Consider the following 23,393-nt stretch of genomic DNA (forward strand, 5'->3'; position numbering starts at 1 on the left):
AAGAAAGTAACAGCAAAACAGACAAAAAGCTCTTCTTAAATTTCTCTATAATTCTATGAATGACCAGAGATGTGGTGTCCTCCTGCTGACCTCCTGGCCCTGGCTTGCAAAAGCCCTCGGACCCCCAGCCAGGTGGGGGCAGGAGAAGAGCTGCCCATCTCTGGAGACCAAACTCCAAGGTTGGCTAGAGACAGTAAACTGGGTCCTGCATCAGTAATGCTTGAAAAGTGTTTTCCCCAGGGCACACCAGCTGAAATGCTGTGTTTATGTTTTTTTCAGAGATCCCCTTGGTCTTGTATCTCTTTGCCCTGATATCTGTGACCTGGCTATGGGGAGGACTGCACATGGCTTACCGGCAGCTCTGGATGTTGGTCTTCTTCATCATCTTCAACAGCCTGCAGGTAAGAGCTGGGGCTTTTTCCTTTGGTCGTCTCAACTATGGTGACCACCTATGGGAGTCACCTCCACCACAACACAACCTATTGGGCATTTCTGCTTCACCAGCTGAGCAGGATCCAAACAGGCACTGTGACACAGTGGAAGTGTTAATTATGTGTTCTGTTTATTTCTCAAATTAACATACAGAGTGCATATTAAAGCAAGGGATGCATGGTTTTGAAACAATATTAGTATAATTACATGGATTTAATTTCATAGCTAATACACTGGGAAAGAAAATTGCTGGCTTCTGTATCTAATGTGTTACTGAGATAATTACACCAGTAAAACTGAACTATCTGCAGCCTTCACAAAAACACTTGAGTATTTCAGTTTTCTGTTTCTTTTAACTCTAATTAAAGGGGGAAAAAACAACAAAACCAACAAAAATCCCCCAAACAAAACAAAAACCCCAAAACACACAAAAAATTTAAAATCACATAACACTAATATTCAATTATATATTCTTTTCTCCATTATGAGAAGTGAGCCTTGAGGCTTAGCTTTCCTCATACAGTTTGCATATTGGCAAAGCAAAGATCTTTTCACTGGAAAAAAAAAATCAAATGTAGACTAGGTGTTGATAATTATTTATGAATAATTCTAATAGCCCTTTGCAAAATTTTACACCTATGAGTGCTTCCACTGGACTCAGTGCTGCACCACACTGCATTCAGAGCCATGCTGCACATTACAGTGCTGTTTATAAGATAGTTCAGTCTGTCACAGAAAGCAGAATGCCTCTGATGTCTGGAAACACTGACATTAAGAAGGATTTAAAGTATGTATAAATAAAATTCTGTGATGTGCAAGTTCCTTGGCCATCTTTACAATGGAAATATCTGTTACCCCATCTATGATCACTTGATCATCTTAAAGGTTGGCTCCAAAGAAAACAATTCCATGATACTGTTGTTTTTTCCAATACCAAAAATCTCCGTAGGGCATCAAATAAAAAAATAATTTGAAAGATGTATTTTCACAACTAATACTTATCTTAATTTGAATTTAAAAGGTGGGAGCATCCTTAAGCAGCAATCTAATATTTTCAAAATGTACATCTCAGATATACATTTATTTTATTTTTTTTTTTTAATTTGGAAAAACAATTGCTTATCCTCATTGTAGTATCTATGATTATTCGGTCCATATTGTCATTAAACTATTCTGTATATATTGGCTTAAAATAGTTGTTCAGTCTGGAGAAGGGAAGGCTCCAAGGAGACCTTGTTGTGGCCTTCAGTATCTGAAGGGGGCCTACAGGGAAGCTGGGAAGTGACATTTTAGGGTGTCAGGTAGTGATAGGACTGGGAGGAATGGAGCAAAACTAGAAGTGGGTAGATTCAGATTGGATGTTAGAAAGAAGTTCCTCACCATGAGGGTGGTGAGACGCTGGCACAGGTTGCCCGGGGAGGTGGTAGAAGCCCCATCCCAGAAAGTTTTTAAGGCGAGGGTGGATGTGGCTCTGAGCAACGAGATCTAGTGTGAGGTGTCCCTGCCCATGGTGTTGGGGTTGGAAATAGATGATCTTTTAGGTCCCTTCCTACCCTGATAGTTCTGTGATTCTGTATGATGTTTTATTTGTCTGCAAAATGAGGTGAGTAGATTGGCTTAGTGATTGTCTAGATCATAGACATAAAATATTTGGGTTTTGGGGTTTGTTTTGCAAATGTATAGTAATGCACTGATACTGATATAAAGCAGAAATCTGATGTTGATGTTTGTGTGCACAGATGTAGATACACATATATAAAATCTTGTATGTTGTGGCCCACAGGGTTTCAGTGGGATTTATTGCACTAGGATAATATATAGTATAATAGGAGGTGATACGGAAAATATGGAGGTAAAACTCAACATGTGCCAGCAATGGCCTCTGGCAGCCCAGAAGGCAGATGCTGGGCTGCATCAAAATAGAATAGAATAGAATAGAATAGAATAGAATAGAATAGAATAGAATAGAATAGAATAGAATAGAATAGAATAGAATAGACCAGGTTGGAAGAGACCTTCAAGATCATCACGTCCAACCCATCAACCAATCCAACCCACCTAAACAACTAACCCATGGCACCAAGCACCCCATCAAGTCTCCTCCTGAACACCTCCAATGAGGGTGACTCCACCACCTCCCCGGGCAGCCCATTCCAATGGGCAATCACTCTCTCTGTATAGAACTTCTTCCTAACCTCCAGCCTAAACCTCCCCTGGCACAGCCTGAGACTGTGTCCTCTTGTTCTGGTACTGGCTGCCTGGGACAAGAGACCAACCTCCACCTGTCTACAACCTCCCTTCAGGTAGTTGTAGAGAGCAATAAGGTCAGCCCTGAGTCTCCTTCTCTCCAGGCTGAGCAACCCCAGCTCCCTCAGCCTCTTCTCACAGGGCTTGTGTTCCAAACCCCTCATGAACTTCATTGCCCTTCTCTGGACTCGTTCCAGCAAGTCAACATCCTTCCTAAACTGAGGGGCCCAGAGCTGGACACAGTACTCGAGATACGGCCTAACCAGTGCAGTGTACAGGGGCAGAATGACCTCTCTGCTCCTGCTGGCCACACTGTTCTTGATGTAAGCCAGGATGCTATTGGAAAAAATAGAATAGAATAGAATAGAATGGAATAGAATAGAATAGAATAGAATAGAATAGAATAGAATAGAATAGAATAGAATAGAATAGAATAGAATAGAATATTCTCAACCACTGAAGCAGTGGTGAATAAACACTTTTCCTCTGACCTGTGAGTAGCTCAAGAATGTCACACTTCATGTTTAAAAAACATTCTTTATCCTATGCTGGAGTTTTCAGACATAAAATGTAATGGAAATGTATCCACTACCTATTATTGCAAGGTATTGGAAATTACTTTTTAAAAGTGTATAATTTTAAAGGGGAAAGATAACTTTTTATTGTTGGGTACTTTGGGAGCAGTGAAAAAATGGAGAAGGTCTTTCATAGTGCTATGGCTTTTGTATTTGTTTGTTTGTTTTAATAGGTGGTTGTCTCCAGTGCTTTGTAAATCTCTAACCTAAAACAAGTTAAAAAAACCCCACCATTTCCTGGAACTCCTCCATGTTTTAAATAACCACCCCACATCCATTGTTCTCCTGTTTTAAAGTTGCCATTTATCTAATCAGGAAACAGAAAAACTGACGTGTGATTCTGGTGACCAGACATGCAGGATGAAAGGAAAAATGGGGAAGGAACAAGGTGAAGAGTCTGTGGATTTTCTTAACCTATGCTTTTCATCAAATAGATATACTGCATTGGCTGATTTAGAGAATATGTCAAGCATGCAGACTGTGTAGAAGAAAATGAGGGGTTTGCTATAAGCTGCTATAGATTGATAAAGCTTTCCCAGACCTAATTGCCATTAATGAAGAGCTGGTCTCAAGGGATACACACTCCCCACCCTGCTGAAAGGTCCTTCTGGCCTTCAGGCTCTGCAGAACCACGTTCATCCATGAAATGGACAGCTGTCTCCAGTGCCCTTTGAAGCTTGAATTTCATCCCAGCTGTTTAGGAACAGGAGAGCAAAAGGGCACTTATCAGTGGGTAATACATTTTCATAACGATTTTGAGAAGAATTAGCTGTCTTTTAGTTTATGCTGTTGGCACTTCATTCCCATGCATTATGTCTTCACCAGATCTCAAAAGTTGATGTTCATTAAAATGAAGCTGGTGTTGTTTTTTTACCCTTCTGCAACAAGATGTGGGTTTATTATTTAGCATGCCTCTTTGACATGGAAAGCAATTTGATGTTCTTTTAAGAGTTTTTCCCCAACAGCAAGCAGAACATGGAATAGTTTACAAGAAGAAGAGACCTTCCCTGCTGCTCAGGAGCTACAGATTGTATAATGAAGCAGAATGTGACCCCTTAAAATGTGCTGGATATCCCAAGGGATTCAGCTCAGGAGACTGGAAGGACAGTGCATATTATCCACTTTAGTTGCTTGGCCTTATGACATGAATTTCCTAGGAAATGCACTTGGTAGGAAAATCATCTGTTAAGGACAAAAAGCTTTCAAGCACTTCCTGCAGGAAACGGTTCCCATTGCAGACAAGTTTATAGCAGGAGCTATTCTAGTGCATGGAGAGGAAAGCAACCCTTTCTCTGTGACTTCAGGAATAAACATGCAAAGTGCCTTGTGGGGTGACAATAGCTGACTTATGAAGTAAAAAAACACGTTGAGAAAAGCATGAAAGGAAAAAAGTAAAGAAGTGTGTTTGGGATATTTGATGTTTCAAGTTCCTTGCTGGTCTGCTCCTGATTATCCTACAGAGGTAACATCAGCATTTTTAAAATAAATTTCATATGGTCATGTCAAAGCTCTCATCTCCTCATCTTTTCACTTGCAAAGCTGAGAGGAACACCTACTTCCTTTCTTTACATATGATTGCCTTCACAGATTTATTCTAGTTGGAGAACTATAGCTTGAAGTGTTCTCCAGGGGTCAGTACTGACTCCAGTCCTGTTCAACATCCTCATCAATGACTTGGTTGATGGGACAAAGTGTGCACTAAGCAAGTTTGCTGGTGACACAAAACTGGGAGGAATGACTGACATTCTGTCAGGCTGTGATGCTGTTTGGTGACACCTGGACAGGCTGGAGAGCTGTGCAGAGGAAACCCCATGAAGTTCAACATGGGCAAGTGTAGGGTCCTGCACCTGGGGAGGAATAACCAGGTGAGGAGTTGGCCTGCTGGAAAGCAACTCTGCAAATAAGAATCTGGGAATCCTGGTAGACAACAAATCTGCCATGAGCTAGCAGTGTGCTCTTGTGGCAAAGAAGGCCATGAGAGACCAAAGATGGTCTCCTGGGGTGCATCAAGAAGAGTGTGGCCAGAAGGTTGAGAGAGAGTGTCTTCCTTTTACTCTGACCTAGTGAGATCACATCTGCCATACTGTGTCCCATTCTGGGCTCCCCAGTTTATGAAAAACAGGGAACTACTGCAGAGACCCCAGTGGAGATTCTGAAGATGCTGAGGGGACTGAAGCATCTCTGTGAGGAAAGGCTGAGAGACCTTGGGCTGTGTAGCCTAGAGAAGAGCAGCCTGAGATGGGATCTGATCACTGCTCAGCAACATCTGGTAGGCCTGTGGGGGTCAAGAATATGGGACCAGGCTCTTGTCAGTGGTGCCCAGTGACAGGACTGGCACCAGCAGGTTTATCCTACTGGACAGAATGAGAAACTTCTTTGCTTTGAGGATACTGGAGCCCTGGAGCAGGCTGTCCAAAGAGGTTGTGGAGTCTCTTTCTCTGGAGAGATTCCAAACCTGCCTGGCTATTGAGATCCTGGGCAAGCTGCTGTGGGTGACCCTGCTTTAACAGGGGGTTGGTCTGGATGATCTCCAGAGGTTCCTTCCAATCTCCACCATGCTAGATTTCAGTGATTCTCTGATTATTCGCAAGGTATTTCCTAGGTTCAGGAATAAACAAATAAACTGCTGTCTTACATGGTTCTTTCTAAAGGTTAGGATTTCACAAGGTATTTTGCATGCTCTCTTCTCATCTGAATGATCACCATGCTTTTCTTGACAATCTGGGGGTGTTTCTGGTTTGCTTAGGTGACATCATCAGTGACATGTTTACTGTACGATGGATCCAAAGTTCAGGGCAAAGGGTGGATCCCTTCCCATTGTTTGCAGAGTGGCTGGGATGAAGCTTCAGACATATACTCTTCCCTGCAGCTGACTTCTTAATATAATCTTGATTATTCTTTTTTTTCTATTTCCAGCAAGCTGTGCTAGACAGCTCAATCCTATTCTAGTTTAGAAACAAGCATTTGGTGGTTGAATAGTGTCTTAGTGTATACTCTGATCTGGTGTGTGTGTGGATAAAGCTGAGCGCACCCTCCACAGGAAATTGAATAGTAGTAGTAATAATAATACTGATAATACTAATACTAATAATACTACTAAGAATAAATTTCAAAGAGATTCCCTCTACTAACCTGTTTGCAGCACTGGTGGCTGTAGTAAAGGAAAGCTCTTGCACTGGATAGGGAAGGAACAAATGAACCTTTTTCATTATAGATGAGTTTGTGTGAAGCTAAATGCCTGTATAAAACAGGGGATTCTCCAGATTGTGGTGTTTGCTGTCAGTATTATACGGAGATTATTTCCCCTTTCCCCTTAGTATTCAGTCAGTCTGGAAAATAATCTAAATATTTGTGTAAATGATGCAAGATTGTGTAATTGATGAGGCCAGAGATGGTTCTGCTGAAGAGAACAGGGCTCACTGGTTAAAAATACCCAAACAAACAAGTGGAAACCAAGTATCATGCCTGAATGGAGTTGTAGCTACACGTGATAGGTTGTACATCTGAGAGGAAGAGGAAAAAATTGATCCAAGGAATGCAAACTGTAAAGTATTAGACATCTCATAGCTGTGTGTTTTCCTGTACCTTGTGGTAAGTCCCATCACACCCAAGCCCCAGCAATAAATTAATTAATTGAAAGTAACTTTAAACCAAAACACTACTCTTACAAAATAATTAAATTTTACCTATCAACAATACCAAACTCCATTTTTCAGCAACTTTAAATCAGATATCCCATTGTTAACCACAATATTCAAGACGCTCTTGTGTGGCTGTTTTGGGTGAGGCAGATAAGGGTAAAATGTTTGACCACACCATGATGATTCATGCCCACACAATCACCAACAGTGTGGCATGTACAACACACCTTCCCAGGAAACACAGGAAAAATCTGGATGTTGATTGATTGTTTTCTAAACTGGGAAAAATAGTTGGCTTGCCTAATACAACCATTTTTGAAAGTCAGGGGTTTTTTTCAGTGGCTTATAAGTAAGGGACCATTCAAAAGGGCCCATAGTGCACTGTCAGCAAGTTTGCTGATGAGGCCAAGATCAGTGGAGTGGCTGACACACCAGAGGGTTGTGCTGCCATTCAGTGAGGCTTGGACAGGCTGGAGGGCTGGGCCGGGAGAAATTTGATGAGGTTAACAAAAGCAAGTGTAGAGTCTTGCACCTGGGAAGGAGCAGCTCCATGCACTAGTATAGACTGGGGAGAGACCTGCTGGACAGCAGTGAAGAGGAAAGGGACCTTGGGGTCCTAGTGGATGGAAGGTTGACCATGAGCCAGCAATGTGCTCTTTTGGCCAGGAAGGCCAATGCCATTCTGGGGTGGATTAGAAGGGGTGTGACCAGTAGGTCAAGAGAGGTTCTCCTACCCCTCTACTCTGCCTCGGTGAGGCCTCATCTGGAATATTGTGTCCAGTTCTGGGCCCCCCAGTTCAAGAAAGACAGTGAGCTGCTTGAGAGAGTCTAGTGCAGAGACACTGGAATGACGAAGGGAGTGGAACATCTTCCATACAAGGAGAGACTGAGGGACCTGGGGCACTTTAGCTTACAGAAGAGGAGACTGAGAGGTTGCCTCATCAATGATTATAAATATGTCAAGGGTGAGTGCCCAGGGGATGGAGCCAGGCTCTTCTCAGTGGTGCCCAATGACAGGACAAGTGGCAATGAGTGGAAGCTGAGGCATAGGAAGTTTTGTGTAAATACAACAAAAAATTTTTCATAGTGAGGGTGACAGAACCCTGGACCAGGTTGCCCAGGGAGGTTGTGGAGTCTCCCCCTCTGAAGATATTCAAAACTTGCCTGGATGCATTCCTATGTAATCTGGTGTAGGTGATCCTGCTGTGGCAGGGGAGTTGGACTGGATGAGCTTTTAAGGTCCATTCCAGCCCCGAAATTCTGTGATTCTGAGAAAAGTTTGGGTACAAATATTTGAAAAGCCCGTGGTTACTTTAACAAGAAATATGAATGTACAGAAAATGAGTAAGCAGGTGCAAACCCAAACCTAAAATTGTCTGGAGCAGGCATGATTCACCACATTTCAGTAATAAAAATATCAGAGACAAACCAGAAGAGGAGCAAAGGCTAGCTCAAGTAACAGAGGAGATAAAAGATCAAAGAAAATGGATAGATGGAAGGAACAAACCAAACCAGAGCAGACCAGACCAGACCAAACCAAACCAAACCAAACCAAACCAAACCAAACCAAACCAAACCACCTTATGTAGGATCATAGAATTGTTTGGGTTGAAGGCACCTTAAAAATTATCTAGTTCCCACCACCTGCCATGGTCAGGGACACCGTCCACAGGTTGCTCAAGGCCTTGTCCAACCTGGCATCAAACACTTCCAAGGAGGGGACATTCACACCTCCCTAGGCAACCTATTCCAGTGTCTCACCTTCCTCACTGTAAATAATTTTTTCCTAATCTCTGGTGTAAATCTCCCTTGTTCCAGCTTAAAGCTATTGTCCCTCATTCTATCACTACAAGCCCTTGTTAAAAGTCCCTCTGTTTAGGGAATGACAGCAAATAAATGTAGCAAGAGAAATCAATATGTCAGTTTCAGAAACAACAACAACAAAAAACCACACTTTAAAAATACAGCATATTGAGAAGGCTAGAAGAAAACTGCTGCACAGTTATGTAAATCAATTTTATTAGTTCAGTAAAGTAAATAAACAGAAGTGTTTGGTTTATAAAGCTCATGCCAACACTGGTTGCAAATAAAAGATATGTTTTTTCCTACAACATACTATTTAACTCTGGGACACAGGGGACACTGAGAAGGCCACCACTATAAATAGGTTCGCTTCCTGTTTCTTATGGCATCTTCCTAAAGCGTCTCCTCCTGATGAGTCAGAAGTGGGCTAGATGCTTCCATACAGCAGTTCTGATGATCAAAGCCACACAAAACCAAACAAAATCAAGTTCTACACAGATATGAGATGCAATTCAACATTGTGGGCTGCGGAAGGCTGCCTAAAGATTTTGCAGAAAAGTGATTCTATGCTTCAGGTTAGCTGAACAAAAGCAATGATTCTATCACAGTAGGTGAACTACAAGCAGAAAATCAAGAGAAGCACATAAGCTTATTCCAATAAAAATAGTATAAGCTCTGTCAAACACTCTTCTGTCAGTTGAGTGCATAAACCAAGCACGGTTATAACACAGCTCAGAGAATTGTTGCCCTGCCCCAAAAGCAAAACAAAATAGACACACAGAGCAGGCTTTGCATCTGTGCAATGAAGTAAATTCTTTGGCTGTTTGGAAGCTTGGATGCTCTTCTGGACAAGCTATACCTGCAAGGGGAGAACGTCATATGCTCACTGCTGGTTTAATATTTGGACAACAAAGGAGCAGGGAAATAAAAGAAAATAAAAGAAACCCCAAAAGGATGTTGACTTGCTGGAACGTGTCCAGAGAAGGGCAACAAAGTTGGTTAGGGGTCTGGAACACAAGCCCTATGAGGAGAGACTGAGGGAGCTGGGGTTGCTTAGCCGGCAGAAGAAGAGTCTCAGAGGAGCCCTTTTTGCTGTCCACAACTACCTGAAGGGAGGTTGTAGACAGGCAGAGGTTGGTCTCTTCTCCCAGGCAACCAGCACCAGAACAAGAGGACACAGTCTCAAGCTGCACCAGGGAAGGTTTAGGCTAGAGGATAGGAAGAAATTCTACACAGAGAGAGTGATTGCCCATTGGAATGTGCTGCCCAGGGAGGTGGTGGAGTCACCATCACTGGAGGTGTTTAGGAGGAGACTTGATAGGGTGTTTGGTTGCATGGTTTAGTTGGTTAGGTGGTGTTGGATAATAGGTTGGGCATGATGATCTCGAAGTTCTCTTCCAACATGGTCTATTCTATTCTATTCTATTCTGTTGTTGTTGTTTTGGTGGTTGTTTTGTTTTAATAAAAACACCCTGAAAGTTTGTTCAGTGTTTGCATTTATTTCAAAGAAAGTAAAAAGAAGTAACATAAAACAAATAAAGAATAGTTTTTCCTTTTTGAAACTTTGCACATTCTGACATCATCAGCTAAACTTCTGGGATTTAATCCTGTTGGGCCAAAGGCACTAAAGTGCCTTATTCCAATTTGTGCAAATTTCTGAGGCCACCTCAATGACTTGTTTATTCAGTGATTCAAGACTGTGGTATTCTGCTTTTATATCCTTTTATACGTATTATTTCCTTCATAAAGAAAAACTATCTTTGTTCCTAGTTACAGCACCAAACATAAACTGATGCATGAATAATGTAATGACTTATGAAATTATGGTGAAATATTTCATTTACCTATTGAATTCCTTATGTCATGGACCCATAACCAGTCTGTAGCTGAAGAGAAAATGAAGAAAATTGGACCCTATCAAATAAACAAAGGAAGCATTGTTAGGTTGGAAGTAAATATACTTGACAAATCACTGTTAGAAGAGATTAGCTTCTGGGTATTTATGATGATTAAAGCACATGGAATAATATATAATAATATTGAAAAAAACACAGAGTCAAAGAATTTACTGCAATGAGCTCTGACTTTGGTTTGCTGGATTTTCAACCAATGGTTAGCCAAGACTGTTTATGGTATATTTCCATCCATTGCCCACTTAAAATTTATTATTTTTTATATACATATATATAATAATATAATTAATTTTTTATTTTTTTTTTAAATATACATAGTATCTCTCCAGAGGAGATTCCACAACCTCTCTGGCAGCCTGCTCCAGGGGCTCTTTTTGTTCAGATGGAGCCTCCTGGGTTCCAGTTTGTGCCTGTTTCCTTGTCCTGTCACTGGTCACCACTGAAAAGAGCTTGCCCTGTCCTCTCGCTCCCCAACCCTTAGATTTTCTCATTCTTCTCCAGGCTAAATAGCCCCAAGTCTCTCATCCTTTCCACCTCTGAGATGGTCCAGTCCTCTCAGCATCTTTGTGGACTCTCTCCAGTATTTTCTTGTCTCTGTTGAATGTGGGGAGCCCAGAACTGGACCCAATACTCCAGATGTGACCTCACTAGGTCAGAGTAGAGGGAGAGGAGAACCTCCCTCCACCTACTAGCCACACTCTTCTTAATGCACCAGGATCAAGTATGTTCTTTTCTTCTTCCACCTCTGTCCATGAGAGCTGACTATTCCTGTGGAGAATGAAACAGCAACCACCTTGCTATGATATCACCCTCCCTTTCATTTTACATTGCTGCCAATCACTTTGTGTCACCATAAATAGCCTTTTTTTTTTTCTTTCAATGACTCAGCTAAATGAAGTATCTCAATGTAATCATAACACAGAATCAGTCTGCATTTTGCCTTTAAATACAAACTTCTAAATTGTGTTCTATCATTTTAAGACTATCATTTTAAGACTCTCTACAACTACCTGAATGGTACCTTTCCCAGGCAACCAGCACCAGAACAAGAGGACACAGTCTCAAGCTGCACCAGGGGAGGTTTAGGCTGGATATTAGGAAGAAATTCTTCATAGAGAGAGTGATTTCCCATTGGAATGGGTTGCTCAGGGAGGTGGTAGAGTCACCATCATTGGAGGTGTTTAAGAGAAGACTTGATGGGGCGCTTGGTGCCATGGTTTACTTGATTAGATGGTGTTGGATGATAGGTTGGATGCAATGATCTTGAAGGTCTCTTCCAACCTGTTTATTCTATTCTATTCTATTCTATTCTATTCTATTCTATTCTATTCTATTCTATTCTATTCTATTCTAATTGATGGGCATGGGATTCACAAGTGGAGAGAGTGGCTTCTGTATCTTTGAAAGTAAGGAGTTTGTTTTTAACAGGAAGAGTTTCATCCAAAACTGCTGAAAGACCTGGCCATGTAGTTGTGAGCCTGGTTTTGAGAAATCATGGTGAGGATAAGTGTGATGGCAAGGAAAAAGATAACATTAGTCTTATGTTTTAGGAAGGCTGTGTTTAACTTCAAGAAATTTCTGGCCAACTGACTAGGAGAAGTGGAACTCCTCTTGGAAATTAGGCAAGAGATACCAGGCTGTACCAAGAGGATTTTGGCCAACAGACTGTTTTATTGTGCTTGTCTACTCAGGCCTAGTGAAGCCAAAATTGGAATACTCCATCCTGTTTTGGAGTTTCCAGTTCTTGAAGGTGCATGGAGAAACTGTTGAGGGTCCAAGGAAAGGCTGGTGGTCAGAGGCCTGGAGCACACCTGTAGGGTTGTTCTTGATGCAGGCCAGGATGCCATTGGCCCTCCTGGCCACCTGGGCACACTGCAGGCTCATGTTCAGCCTACCATTGACCAGTACCCCTAGGTCCCTCTCTGCCTGGCCGCTCTCCAGCCACTCTGACCCCAGCCCGTAGAACTGCATGGGGTTGCTGTAACCTCAGAGATCATCAGAGAGACCTTAGAGATCATCAAGTCCAACCTATCACCCAATACCATATGACTAACTAAACCATGGCTTCAAGTGCCACGTCCAGTCCCTTTAGAATGAGCTAATTGGTACAGCTCTGTGTATTATATCTTTTATGGGTTACATCAGTCTGTCAGACATGCTACGTTACAGAATAGGACCGTTGTAGATTGCTTGTTACTTGTCTAGGACGATCAAAATTTTTATTAGAAAAAGAAAAAGGGGGAGATGTAGGAGAGGCGCTGCTTTTGGATAGCTTTGGAATGGCTGTGTTTTGGCCTTGAGTTAGGAATGCACACCTTATCAGTATTTGAGAGAAGGAAAGAGGGAAAGGTAGGGGAAGATTTGCCCTTGCTGAGTTAAAGAAGGCCATGTTTAATCTTTGACTTAGAAAAGAATGTAAGCATCTTGTAACTGAGGAGAAAGACTTGGCAGAATTTGGTTGGATGTGTTGAAATATTGTTTTGCTGTTTTTACCTATTTTATGCCTTAATTACATGCACACCAGTAGAAAATAGCCTATTAAGATGTGACACAGATACTTTCTAAAAGAGTACATAACTTTGCCGTGTAACGTAATAAATGTCTTTGCCTGATAACATCTTGGCCTTAGAAGCTGTGCTTGTAGTGACTCCAGGGTGATTGAACATCAACCCCATATTACTACAAAGATGTCCTGTGAAGAGTGTCTGAAGGAGCAAATATCTGAAAGGTGCATATAAAGATTGATGATGATGATGATGATGATGATGATGATGATGATGATGATGATGATGATTTTCTTCCCCTCTACTCTCTTGTTAGTGCCAAGTAACAACAAGGGCACCTGGCCACAAAACTGGCATAGGAGTTTCAAACTGGGTATTAGGAAAAACAATTCACTGCAGGGACATAAGGAGCTGGAACTGTTTCCCAGAGAGGTTTGGGAACTCCAGTGTTGTAGGGTTTTTAAGTTCAGCTAGAAAAAGCTACGCTGACCTGAGTAGTGGACTGACCCTCTGAGTGGACTGCATGACCTTCAGAGGTGCAATCTAGTCAGTTTTCCTGTGGTTCTGTTATTTGATGTGTGGGCAGTTCTATTCCCAACCCACTGATTGTGACAGATAGATAGATAGAGAGATAGATAGATAGATAGATAGATAGATAGATAGATAGATAGATAGACAGATAGATAGATAGATAGGTAGGTAGGTAGATAGATAGATAGATAGATAAAGTAGGTAAGTAGATAGGTAGATAGATAGACAGGTTAACACCACCAGCCACATGGCACTGAGGTCCTGATTTTTAAGGGCAGCATTAGGTACTACAGAGGCAATAGTAAAACCCCCCTAGAGTTATGTGGACATTAGGCATTTTTATGAATGTGTTTGGAGCATTGGATGCAGTTTCTCATGGTTCATCTCTGCAGAGTGAACTCCATGTGTTCATGCTTAGCATCATTACATTATGAAGGCTGACCTGAATGTTTCTGTGAAATAAATGCATACAAAGTTTTAATTGCCTCTAGGAAAGTACTGTTCCCTTTCCCTCCACCCACACATTTCCTGCACAAAACCCCTCTATACTACACGAGCCTGATGTTTCACCAGCATGAGAAGGGTATTTTCTTCACCATAAATACAGATGAGGCCTTCTTCGGGGGCTCTCAAACTTACTTTATTATCTTATTTTACATGTAGATTCAGTGCCCTCCAAGCAAGTACTGCCGAAAGAGTGAATGGCATCATTGCTTTTATCTCTCAGAGTTTCAATATTACTCAAAATAGGCATGCTATGCAATTTTAGCATAAACCATGATAACCTAAGATTTCATTCTGAAGTAACAGTGAAATAAAAGGAATTCAGTTAAAAAAAAAAACACTGACTTTTTTTTCCTGAAGTACTATATGGAACATAAATTCCCTCGTTGTATTTTATTTTATCCTTCACATTTTAAATAGGTGTCTGTCACTGTTGAAAATTGTTCCAGTCATTCCAGCTGATGAGTTTTGAAGGAATGTGAATTAAAGGCCCACCAGACCAGCCTTAATTTATAGGATGACTCTTTGAATTGACACAAGAAGAGTTCAGGGAAAGGGGTGTGAAAAACATGTACAGGACTGGGTAAAAGAAAATCCAGTCTTTTAAGCATATGCCCCTTAGAGAGTAATGCATGGAGATCTTGAAAACATCCTTGAGACCAGTGCTCAGCAGCTTTTCCTTAGAATACATAAAAAATAATAATTTCTTAATCTATATGCATATATAGATGATTTCTATAAACTGCAAATGCTTATTTTCCGGGGAGGATGGAGCTACTTTCTATCCGATAATGATTTTCCTAGCCTAGGGAAAATTGATTAGAAGTTGTCCTAACTACAGGACAGATTTAGCCAAAAAGAAACTGTTCAGTGGATTCTTTTTAGAAGTGCTTTCTTCCAAAGGAGTGTTGTGGGCTCTGTCAGGTCACATTAGGACTAAAGATGAGGCACCCTGACAACAGAAACAAAGACTTTTTGAAACAGTGACATGATGTGAAAGTACAGGTTGCTTTTTACTCAAAAGTATTTTGGAATAAAACAAAGAATCATTGAAATAAACTTGGGAAACATCTACACATCAGCAAAACCTTTTGTGCCACAGCATGGATTCGGTTGTACCTTATACTAAATATGTTTTGATTTTGTCAACCAGAAGCATGTTAGTTAGACATGAGTTTGACACTTAAATTCAGATACTTTAAGGTAAAGTCTAGCTCAGAGGTAGTGAAGTTAGGCATACTAGTCCAAACTACTATCAGCTAATCCAGACAAGGAAAAGCAGCAAATCTTTTCACTCTTAGGAAGGTATTTCATACAGTGGCACAACAAAACCAGAGGAACTAAAGAAAAGGGGAAAATACAGACACCAAGTTGGAAGCAGATGTCAGTTAGACAGTTGAAGGGCTCTGCAGAGGGATCTTGACCAACTGGACATATGGGCAGAGTCCAACAGGATGGCATTCAACAAGCCCAAGTGCCAGGTGCTGCACTTTGGCCACAACAACCCCATGCAGAGCTACAGGCTGGGGTCAGAGTGGCTGGAGAGCTGCCAAATAGAGAGGGACCTGGGGGTGCTGATTGACACCTGCCTAAACATGAGCCAGCAGTGTGCCCAGGTGATCAAGAAGGCCAATGGCATCCTGGCCTGTATCAAGAATAGTGTGGCCAGCAGGAGCAGGGAAGTCATTGTACCCCTGTAATCTGCATTGGTTAGGCCACACCTTGAGTCCTGTGTCCAATTCTGGGCCCCTCAGTTTAAGAAGGACATTGAGATACTTGAATGTGTCCAGAGAAGGGCAACAAGGCTGGGGAGAGGTCTTGAGCACAAGCCCTATGAGGAGAGGCTGAGGGAGCTGGGATTGTTTAGCCTGGAGGAGACTCAGCGGTGACCTCATTGCCCTCTACAACTACCTGAAAGGTGGTTGTAGACAGGAAGGGGTTGGTCTCTTCTCCCAGGCAACCAGCACCAGAACAAGGGGACACAGTCCCAAGCTGCACCAGGGGAGGTTTAGACTCGAGGTGAGGAGAAAGTTCTTCACCAAGCGAGTCATTCGTCATTGGAATGGGCTGCCCAGGGAGGTGGTAGAGTCACCGTCCCTGGAGGTGTTCAAGAGGAGATTGGATGTGGCACTTGGTGCCATGGTTTAGTCATGAGGTCTGTGGTGACAGGTTGGAGTTGATGATCCTTGGGGTCTCTTCCAACCTTAGTGATTCTGTGATACTGTGATACTGTGTTACCATAAAAATAAAATGTGAACAATACAAGTAAGTCGTATTGCATCCCAGTGCTAATCTTTACTTGCATTTTCATTATCGCCATGGTAGAAAAACAAAAAAGCTAATCTAGCTTTTGATTACACAGATCTAGGGGTTATTGGTGATTCAGAGGGCTATGTATCCTGCACAATGAACTGAATGCTATTTAGTGTGTAGAATCGAGCACAAGCCCTGCGAAGAGAGGCTGAAAGAGCTGGGATTGTTTAGCCTGGAGAAGAGGAGGCTCAGGGGAGAACTTTCGGACAATTTTTACTGCACCCGACCTGCTGGGTCCTGAAGGGGTGCATTTATCTAGAAGGGGTAAGAGAGTCCTAGCACTAGAGTTGGCAGGGCTCATTAGGAGGGCTTTAAACTAGGTCTGAAGGGGGTGGGTGAGGATATCGGTCCCTCTGCAGAGGAAAGAGTAGGGCACAAGGTAGGGTCAACTGAGAGGTCGGGAGCTCAGCTGCAGTGCATGTACACTAATGCACACAGCCTGGGCAATAAGCAAGAGGAGCTGGAGGTCCTGGTCCACCATGGTGACTATGATACAGTCGCCATCTCAGAAACTTGGTGGGATAACACACACGATTGGAGTGCTGCACTGGGGGGTTACAGGCTCTTTAGGAGAGACAGGCGAGGGAGAAGAGGAGGAGGGGTGGCTTTGTATATTAGGGAGACACTTTCTGCTCTCGGCCACAGAACTTGGGGTGAAAGATGAGGGAATTGAGAGCCTGTGGGTTAAAATCAGAGGCAGCCTAACAAATCTGACATCCTGGTTGGAGTCTGTTACAGACCACCCAACCCGGATGATGAGGCTGATGAATTATTCCGTAAGCAACTGGAGGCTGTCTCAAGATCATCAGATCTTGTCCTTGTCGGTGAATTCAACCTGCCAGATATCTGCTGGGAACTTAATTCAGCAGGGAGGAGGCAGTCCAGAAGATTCCTGGAGCGCATGGAGGACAGCTTCCTGACACAGCTGTTAAGTGAGCCTACCAGGGGACAGGCTCTGCTTGTCCTGCTGTTCTCCAATAGGGAAGGGCTGGTGGGAGATGTGACCGTGGGAGGCTGCCTAGGGTGCAGTGACCATGAGATAGTGAAGTTTTCAATATGCAGGGAGATAGGGAGGAGCACCAACAGAACCTGCACCTTGGACTTCCAGAGGGCAAACTTCAGCCTCTTTAAGAAGCTTATTTGCAAAGTTCCCTGGGTACCAACCCTCATGAACCGAGGGGTCCAGGAGGGTTGGACCTACTTCAAACAGGAGCTCTTGAAGGCACAGGAACTGGCGGTTCCCATGTGAAGATGAGCTGGTGGGGAAGGCGACCGGCCTGGATGAGCAAGCAGCTCCTGGAGGATTTAAGGGAGGAAGGAGGGGAAGGCTTCTCAAGGTATGGTCAAGGAAGTTGTTAGATTATGTAGGAATTAAATTAGAGAGGCAAAGGCCCATTTGGAACTGAAGCTGGCCACCTCTGTCAAAGCCAATAAAAAGCATTTTTACAAATATATTAACACTAAAAAGAAGGGCAAGAAGAACCTCCACTCCTTACTGGACCTGGAGGGGAACACGGTGACTGAAGACGAGGAAAAGGCTGAGGTCCTGAACGCCTTCTTTGCCTCAACGTTTAACAGCAAGGCAGGAGTTCAGGACGAGTGGCCTCCTGAGCTGGGCAATAGCGTTGGGGAGCAGTGTGATGCCCTGGAAATCCATGAGGAATTAGTTCGGGACCTGCTGAGCCACTTGGACACTCACAAGTCCAAGGGACGGGATGGGATCCATCCTAGGGTGGCTTGAGGTGAGGAGAAAGTCCTTCACAGAGAGAGTTGTTAGCCATTGGAATGGGCTGCCCAGGGAGGTGATGGAGTCACCATCCCTGGAGGTGCTCAAGAGGGGATTGGACATGGCACTTGGTGCCCTGGTTCAGTAGTAGTTTTGGGAGACAGGTTGGACTCTATGATCTTTGAGGTCCTTCCCAACCTTATTGATTCTATGTTTCTATGATTCTAAGAATGACTTAACATGAATTGTGTAAGGTCTGACAATGTTACATGCAGAATTGTGCACTAGTAGTGGAAGAATTTGTGTTTTAAGTTTGTAAGTTATATGTAACAGGCTAAAAATTGTAACACTTATCCTAAAGAAGTACAGACTGAGATGGGTGTATTATTTATCTCAGGCCAAATACAAATCAGCAGTATGGTACAGGCTTGAAAGAGGCAAATCTGCTAATTTTGTACCTAACAGCAATATGAATGCCATTACAGGAGTTACTGGTGACACATTATTTAATATCCTGCGGACATTTCTGAGTCCATTAGTCCAAGAGAAGAATTCTATATATGGTAGGAGTATAAAAAAAGTATTAGTGGTGGACAGGGATTTGAAAACCGTACTTCAGAAGCTTGGGAGTATTTCACATGTCAGCAATCATCTATTGTGTGTGTGTGCACTGGCCTTGGTCCAGCAGCTGTATAATCACACCAACGCCATGCTACAACACAAAATAATGTATCCTGTCTCTCAGCAGGCATTTTTCAGAGACCTCAGTCCTTTTAGGGAGTTGGCTCTAACTCAGAACAACTTTTTGAGTCCCAACACCTTGGTTCTGCTCAGAAGTAGTAATGTTGTGAGGACACAAAGTGGGCACAGAGCATCGTTTTCACAGTTAAATCCCCTTCAACTGCATCTACAAGCACAGTGCTCTGCCAGCTGGGATTTGTATGGGCAAGCAGCTAAAAATCCACCCTTCTCATAAACACTGAGTGTGGCTGTGATCTCATACCACTGCATTCTTTGAGATTTTCAGTGTTTCCTTGTATTACCAAAAGAACCATGAGATTAAGGAGTGTGTCAACTGTGCTGTCGTACATTCATTCCGAAGTCATTCTGTTTGAAAGCGTTTAAGTGTAATGTTGCCAATGTTTTCTTTTCATACTGAATTCTTGTGATAGAGATTTTTGGTTGGTTTGGGGGGGGTTTTGGCTTCTTGTTTTTTTGTGTTCTCCAAAGGGGGACATGTCGACAGTTAAATGTGAGATCTGAATATAACCACTTAGTAGCAACTCTCTCAGGAAGCTTTCTAATGCATGTGAGGACTGCAAATCATTTGTGTCTGGAAAGAGTTGAGCAACTGTGAAGCTGGAGCTAACCACAGTTGGACAAAAATTGCTAAATGAGGTTGTCTTTATTTTGAGCAAAATGTCAAGTGTTGCTCTTTTGCCTTTGCCTTGACAAAGGTCAATTGGATTTTAAAAAGCACCAAATCAACTTGTACTGTCAGCTGATGATTTGTTTAAATCTTCAGATGTGTTGTTTAGCTTCTACAACAGAATCATGAAAAGTTTTAGTAACTGAGTTGTTTTAGATATGCAGTGCAAAACTGGGAACCACACTGGTGTTTGCTCCTTGTTCTTTTTTACGTCTTCTTGAAGGAGGTTGAGTGGAAGGCTTTGTTTCAGAAGGGGTATCATCTTACTCTCTATCTGTGTGAGTGTGTGAAAATGGAACATCATCTACTGGAGGCTTCCAGTTGTTGTGATTGTGCTTCAGAAAACATGTAACAGGGAAGCGGGCTAAAAATTGTACCACTTATCCTAAAATATGCTCAGCTGCTTGGCATATCCTGTAGATGATTTAGAAAGCTCAGTATTTTTTATGCCCCACCACCTCTGGTACTAATCTCTTGAAAGAGAAATTTGTCATTTGTATGGGCAGAGTGGTTCTTTCCTGAGTGGAGCCAGCAGCTCTCGCAGGACCTTCTCCTCTATCCTGACTGCTGAAAGAAAGCAGGAAAACTGTGATTCTCCCCATGAAGACTTCTGCTTTCCTGCAGAGCTTTGTTATTTTCACTCTATCTTTTGTGTAACCATGTATTATTAGCTGAACAGGCCAACCAATCTGACAGATATTTTTAATTCATGAAAGGAATAAGTGCTCATAGGTCAATATTCAATTCTATCACATAATTTTCATCAGTGAACAAAAAAGGGTTAATTACACTTCTAGGCACCTAAATTAATTTGGTTTCAAAGGCTTTGTTTGTTTGTTTGGGTTTTGTTGTTGTGATCAGTAAAGTGAGAAATGTGATTCTAGATGATGCTTCACCAGACACACGTGAGGTTCCTGCTTTCATATTACTTTCAGTTAGTATTATGTCAATATTTAGGCTCTTTATACTACAATGATTTACTAAATAGAATTGGCTTTGTTGTGTGAAAAACAAAACAAAATTAAAAAGAAACAAACAAAAAACCACACTCCAAAACCCCACAAACAAACAAAAAACCCATATATAAAAAAAAAAAAGTGAAGAAAATTAATAGTGATCTTAGAAACTTTCAGATTGCCCTGTAATGCTAGAGTGCTTTGTCCTTTCCTTATGACAGTATTTTTTTCTTTTGCTGATGAACATTTGCTAGAGTCTTGAGAAACAAGCTCAGGTTAGGACTGCCTTGCCTTAGCTGGGAACCTACATACTTTTTTCTCAGTAAATGCTATTATTTAGACGGAGAAACTGTGATTACATGTCAGTTGTTGTGTTGTAAAGTTCATGAATGGGTCAGGGTTTCATTGTGCTGAATACTGTACAAGCAGAGCACAAAATTATGTCAGTGCCCTAAAGTGTTTATAAATTCTGGTCTGAGGCAAGGAGTGGACATGCAGGACTCGCAGCACAAGGAGAGAATTAGACAGCAGGCCAGCATGACAGGCAGGCAGCAAGCTTTTGCAGCCAGGCACCTAAGAGGAGGTCAACAAGAAGGTGAGGAGATTGGATATTTAACTGTTTGTCCATAAAAACTGTAACTGGCAGTGCACTGCCCTATTTGAAGTGCTGTGTGGTGGGAGGATTAGAGGCAGTGACAATAAACTGAAACAAATCTCAAGTACACTAAGCTGAGTCAAGAAGGAATATAGACCATTTCTGTGGTCTAAAACCACACTAAGGAGTGTTTGCAACAAGCAGTGAAGGTTCTCATCTACTTCCCCTGGAAGGATTTCAGTCCCTTTTTTTCTGATTCTGATTTCACAGAAACACAGAATGGTAAGGATTGGAAGGGAATTCAGGAGATTATCCAGTCCAACCCTTCTGCTAAAGCAGGGACACCGACTGCAGGTTGCCTGGAATCACAATGTCCAGACAGGTTTGGAATCCCTCCAGAGAAGGAGACTCCATTAACCTATCTGTGCAGCCTGCTCCAGGGCTCCATCACCTCACATCAAGCAAAGTTTCTCCTCCTGTTCAGATGGAACCTCCTGGGTTCCAGTTTGTGCCTGTTGCTTCTAGTCCTGGCAGGGGACACTGCCTGGCCCCATCCTCTTGCCCCCACCCTTTAGCTATTGATAAGCATTGAGAAGATCCCCTCTTGGTCTCCTTTTCCTGCAGGACAGCAGCACAGCCTTCTGGGGTACCAGCTACTACTATTGCTGTATCATCACCAAACTTGCTGAGGTTATGTTATATCCCTGCCTCCCAAGTTATTGATGAAGATGGTGACCAAGACTGGATGCAACCTCCTCTCTTTAGTGGACACAGATGGAAACATAGTACCAAAAGATAAGGAAAAGGCAGAGGTACTTAACACCTTCTTTGCCTCAAATTTTAATAGCAGGACAGATTGGCTTCCAGACAACTTGCCTCCTGAGCTGGCAGCTGGAGGCAGGGAGCAGTACAGTTCCTCTGTGATCCTGGAGGAAGTAGTTAGAGATCTCCTTAGCCGCTTGGATCCCCACAAGTCCATGGGACCAGATGGAATCCATCCTAGGGTGCTGAGAGAGCTGGCAAATGAGCTGGCCAAGCCACTCGCCATCATTTTTCATCAGTCCTGGCTCACTGGAGAGGAACCAGATGACTGGAAGCTGCCAAAGTGATGCCTATCCACAAGAAGGGCCGGTTTGATGAGCCAGGGAATTCCAGGCCTGTTGGCCTGACCTCAGTGCCAGGCAAGATTATAGAACAGGTCATCCTGAGTGCAATCTCATAGCACTTCCAGGATGGCCAAGGGATCAGGCCCAGCCAGCATGGCTTTAGGAAGGGCAGGTCCTGCCTGACCAACCTGATCTCCTTCTATGATCAGGTGACCCGCCTGGTGGATGTGGGGAGGTCTGTGGATGTAGTATACCTGGACTTCAACAAGGCCTTTGACACCATCCCCCACAGTAAACTGCTGTCCAAGCTGTCAGCCCATGGCTTGGACAGCCGCACTCTGTGCTGGGTTAGGAACTGGCTGGAGGGCTGAGCCCAGAGAGTGGTGGTGAATGGTGCCACATCCAGCTGGCAGCCAGGCACTAGTGGTGTCTCCCAGGGATCAGTGCGGGGCCCCATGCTCTTTAACATCTTTATTGATGATCTGGATGAGGGCATTGAGTCCATCACCAGTAAATTTGCTGATGACACCAACCTGGGGGCAGGTGTTGGTCTGTTAGAGGATAGGAGAGCGCTGCAGAGGGACCTTGACAGGCTGGACAGAGTCCAACGGCATAAGATTTAACACATCCAAGTGCTGGGTTCTGCACATTGGCCACAGCAACCCCATGCAGAGCTACAAGCTGGGGTCAGAGTGGCTGGAGAGTGGACAGGTAGAGAGGGACCTAGGGGTGCTGGTTGATAGTAGACTGAATATGAGCCTGCAGTATGTCCATGCAGCCAAGAAGGCCAATGGCATCCTGGCCTGTATGAGGAACAGTGTGGCCAGCAGGAGCAGGGAAGTCATTGTGCCCTTGTACTCAGCACTGGTTAGGCCACACCTTGAGTCCTGTGTCCAGTTCTGGGCCCCTCAATTTAGGAATGTTTTTGACTTGCTGGAATGTGTCCTGAGAAGGGCAACAAAGTTGGTTTGGAGCACAAGCCCTATGAGGAGAAGCTGAGGGAGCTGGGCTTGCTTAGCCTGAAGGAGACTCAGGGGAGACCTTCTTGCTCTCTACAACTACCTGAAGGGAGGTTGTAGACAAGCAGGGGCTTGTCTCCTCTCCCAGGCAACCAGCAC

General features: G+C 43.1%; 1 protein-coding gene across 1 annotated transcript in view; it reads left to right on the forward strand.

Moving 5' to 3' along the window:
* Positions 1-23,393, forward strand: part of ADGRV1 (adhesion G protein-coupled receptor V1) — a 394,890-nt gene that overhangs the window by 332,401 nt on the left and 39,096 nt on the right. The window contains exon 88 of the mRNA XM_054177896.1: positions 280-401. Within this exon, the coding sequence (XP_054033871.1) occupies positions 280-401 (122 nt within the window). The remainder of the gene's footprint in view (positions 1-279; positions 402-23,393) is intronic.

The sequence above is a fragment of the Dryobates pubescens genome, chromosome Z, assembly GCF_014839835.1.
Source record: "Dryobates pubescens isolate bDryPub1 chromosome Z, bDryPub1.pri, whole genome shotgun sequence".
NCBI classification, from domain to species: Eukaryota; Metazoa; Chordata; class Aves; order Piciformes; family Picidae; genus Dryobates; species Dryobates pubescens.